The 4,299-nt window shown below is 44.8% G+C and overlaps 1 protein-coding gene across 2 annotated transcripts in view; it reads left to right on the forward strand.

Moving 5' to 3' along the window:
- LOC108800263 (membrane-spanning 4-domains subfamily A member 4D-like) overlaps positions 1-4,299 on the forward strand; it is a 17,250-nt gene that overhangs the window by 9,302 nt on the left and 3,649 nt on the right. For both annotated transcript variants that reach the window (XM_018572233.1, XM_018572235.1), the window contains exon 5: positions 1,793-1,915. In XM_018572233.1, the coding sequence (XP_018427735.1) occupies positions 1,793-1,915 (123 nt within the window). The remainder of the gene's footprint in view (positions 1-1,792; positions 1,916-4,299) is intronic.

The raw sequence follows: 4,299 nt of genomic DNA on the forward strand, positions 1-4,299 counted from the left end.
AAAAAAAAATCCCATCAGGGCTGTCACTGAATGTAAACAAAGGGGCAGAACAAGTCTTGTGATGTCACTACTCGCTCCTCCCCTTTGTTGTGTGCTTTTTCCCCCCCTTCAAATAAAGGACTTTTGAACACGGTGTGGTGTGTTTATTTACGATATATTTGGTAACTCATTCAAAGGGGGGGGGGAGTATAGGGTCTGCAGACCCTAACCACCACCGGGCCGGGGTTGTGGGGAAGAGGCCCTTGTCCTCATCAACATGGGGAGAAGTTGCTTTGCCAGGGGGTTCGCCCCTTGTCAAAGTACCCTCCCCTCCCCATGTTGAGGGGCATGTGACCTGGAATATTGCAGGAGGAGGGTGTTCGAGCATCCCCCCATTTCCTGCACGGGTTTGGTAAGGGATTTTAGGGGTGACATCATGCATATATATTTTTTTTTTGGCACGGGGTCCAGGGGGGGGGGACTTCACATTGTTTTATTATTATTATTTTTTTCAGGTTTAACAACATTACTAATGACATTGGAACAAAATCCGGATGCATCAAAATGTTCGTTATCAAAAATTTGGATACGTTTGCATTTGTTATTTGTTTTATTCGGACATTCAAACCCATGCAAATGTCAAAAATGTTTAGAACAAATGCACTTGTTTACTATTAACTAGCATGTAATTTAGGGAATTTTTAAATTATATATTTTTTGACATATCTGTGTTAGTTTAGAAGGTTAGTGGTAGCAGCCTACCATCCATGGAAAGTACATATAAAACCATATCCCCAATGGCAGCACGTTCCACCAGGTAACATAGGTGCCATAGAATCTGGTGGCCATCAACATTTGATTCTTTAAGAGTATTCCTGTTTTTTTGGCAACTTTTATAAAGCACTTTCCTAATGTTAAAGGAGAACTATGAGGCGAGTGCAAAACAATCATCCTCATAGTTCGAGCCGACGCGTGACAATGAAACTGTCACACGTCGGCTCAATAGTTCGGGAAGTGAGCGAACACATAGCGTCGCTCGCTCACTTCTCGATCATCTTCCTGCAGAGAGCGGTGACTGTCAGTCACGGCTCCATGCAGGGATTTCCCCCTTCCCACTCCGATCCTCCAAACACTGACTGGAGGAATGGACGGGGGAGGGGGCGGGTACAGCTGGCTCTGCCTCTAGATAGGCAGAGCCAGCTGTCACTCACGCAGCTGGGTGGATCTCAACAGCATTGTCAGGATCAGTCCCTGCTGCGGCGTTCTCAGTATACCGCAAGCTGTAGCTCGCTATATACTGAGCTTTGGGTCACGGGAGGATGCTAGTTTTTGTCCTCCTGTGACCCTAAGAGAACTATGGGGAAAAACACTCCTTTAATATCCAGACATAAGGATGTGTACCTGGTGAGATCTGTTACTGTCTCAGATATAGCCATATTCCCCATCAGACATCACATCTAGGTTTTGACCTGATTTTTTTCTATTACAGTTAATGCAATACAAGTGAAGGATTGGATAGTGAAATACAGCAGCACAGTAATGGGATCACCCCTGTGCCTTCCCCTCTTATTATCTAGCACCTTGTGTAGTGTACTATGTAATTTAGTAAAGTCTGATTAGCTTACAGTTCTCCCCTTCCTCTCTCTGAATCACTTTGTGCAACAATCTGCAAAGTTAATATGAAGCCAGATATTTAAGCCTACATTTAAGGATTGCTTAATCAGATTGAATATATGTCTGAATATATATGTTATATCTGCCCACATTTGTGCATTTATTAAAACATTTTGTAAGGTATTTCTCTCTTTTGCAGGTGAAAGGCTCCTTGGCCTTGAACATCATTACATCAATATTCACATTTATTGGACTAATCCTGACTATTGTAGACTATCACATCATCTGGTGTTTTACCCACACATCATACCGCAGAAGAATTGTACGTTTTTGGTCATAAGTATTTTAATACTGTTTGTCCTGTTTTAATACTGTCTGTTAGCGTCAACGTGACTAAGGATGAGTGGAATTTGAAACTGTGTTTTTTTAGCCATTTTTACCCTTCCCCAAAGTATAGTTGTCCTCAATTACCAGGCATATGTCCCAGAAATATTAGAATGGTAGTGCAGCAACAGGCTGTTGGCAGAGGATCCAGCCAATGGTGGAGACTGTTCATGCCAGGAACATGCCAGTGACAAGGGAGGTATTACTGAAGTGAAGCCTAATTTGTTGTGGGTGATTGCCAGCATGCTGGGTAATAACCTATTTTATTAGTCTACTATTCTTTGTTAACCCTTTCACTGCCCAAGGACAAAAGGCTTACATTGTAACAGAACTGCTTCCAGTTGGCTGGCTCAGTAAGCCTTATGTCCTCTGCAATTCCGTTTGATGTAAGCTTATGGTCGCTACAGCGGCCATGAACGTATAACAGAAAGGTCCCCGAGACCGTTACATAGTTGCATAGTTAGTCAGGTTGAAAAAAGACATATGTCCATCAAATTCAACCTACAAAATTCTGACTAAAGAATTTTTGTGATCACCCATTTATTATAAATCTGACTACAGCCATTCATTTAAAATATTAATAGGCTGCCCTAACGCAAAACATGTTAACGAGTGTAAAATCATGCATCAACACAGATGCATTATGGCACTGCATAGATGCATAGTGCTTGATTTTTTTCCTATTACTTTTTTAAAATTGAATTTATTCAACTCTATGCATGGCAGCATGGTAGGACGCATTGTCACACATTGTAACATGCTGCACTGCAAAAAAAAAAAAAAAAAAAAAAAAAAAAAAAAAAAAAAAGTGCCTGCAACATTTTACCACAATACACACCAATGCAGTTCACACATGGCGCTGGGGATTGACATTACCACAATGCAAAGGTGTGAAGCCAGCCTCCAGATTTTTATTCTAAGATCACTGGTGTAACTACTAGGGTTGCAGCGGTCGCATTTGCAACCGGGCCCTGGCGTTCCGCCACTTGGGGGGGGGGGCTGGAAACGAAGAAGAGGGACCGGCCCCAACACTGACGTTTCCTCTTGTCAGGGCCGATGTGTGGAGCCGGTCCTCTGCAGATAAATCTTGATGCTCACAGGCAGTTGCGCGACGTGTGCTGTGCACTGCACTGTGAGCTCGGCAGCATGTCCCGGGTCACATCGGTCCAGCTGGCCCCCACTTCCCTAGCCTTGGTCCTCTGTAAAATCGATAACATGGCCGAGGGGGACAAGGGCAGCCAGATTTTTCAACAGGAAGCTGGTCCGAGCTGAGCCTGAGGTGTGAGTCTAGGGCTGGCTAGAGAGCTAGGTGCTGCTGGTCCAGGGCCAGAGTGCTGAGAGATGCCTGGTTCAGAAGATCCTTGAGACCCCCCAGAATAGGGGGGGCCTTCATGGTTTTCTTGAAAAATAACAAAAATGATGGTGTAGCCCCCATCACCTTTTGTGAGGTGGCTACTAGACATTTAGTGATTGCCAGGCTGGATTAGAGTGGCATTTACCTGGTTTCATTCCAGGTGTCTAGCATTGACTGTACCCCCCTACTGTATTGTGAGACAGCCAATGAGGGACACTGTAAGTGTATGTACAGTGCAGCAGCCAATCACTGGGTTTCTCTCAACCAGCAGTGCATGTTGGAATAGGGTACACATACTGGAGGAAATTGCCATGTGCTCAGTTGAGACTAGTGAGGGACCAGCCATGGATTAGGACTGGGTGCTGTCCAGCCACCCCCTAGGCTAGGCCTGAGGCCTAGGTTGGGCAGAGGTTGGCGTATGGGAAGAGTTTCCCTAGACCTTGGGTATGGAGGAGGCCTGGGCTTTTACCAGAGGAGGAGAACCAAGGAAGCTGATGTCTGCTGGAGGTGCCTGGAACATAGAGGGCCTCTAGAGCATGGCTGGTGTATCTCCTGCTGAGGATCTGTGCTCATCTCCTGCTCATCAGCGGATGGTAGCGTGCGGGGAAGACAGAGGTAAGTATTAACCCTTTTCAAATCGTTTTATTTTTTTTTACACTTTTTGCATATATCTACTGCTTACTAGCAGTAGATATATGGAAAAAAAACCGGAGGGTTTAATAACCCTTTAAAATAAATAAAAGTTAAAAAGTAAAGAAATTAAAATGAAAGATTTAAATAAAATGAAAACATTATTAATAATAATAATCCGCACTGCCCACCTGAGACTCCGCACTGCCCACCTGAGACTCCGCACTGCCCACCTGAGACTCCGCACAGCCCACCTGAGACCCCCACAGGCTACCTAAGACCCCTCTAGCCCACCTGAAACTCTGCACAGCCCACCTGAGACCCCGAACAGCCCACCT

This window comes from Nanorana parkeri, unplaced genomic scaffold, assembly GCF_000935625.1.
Source record: "Nanorana parkeri isolate BGI_ZX_2015 unplaced genomic scaffold, ASM93562v1 scaffold1972, whole genome shotgun sequence".
In the NCBI taxonomy this organism is placed as follows: domain Eukaryota; kingdom Metazoa; phylum Chordata; class Amphibia; order Anura; family Dicroglossidae; genus Nanorana; species Nanorana parkeri.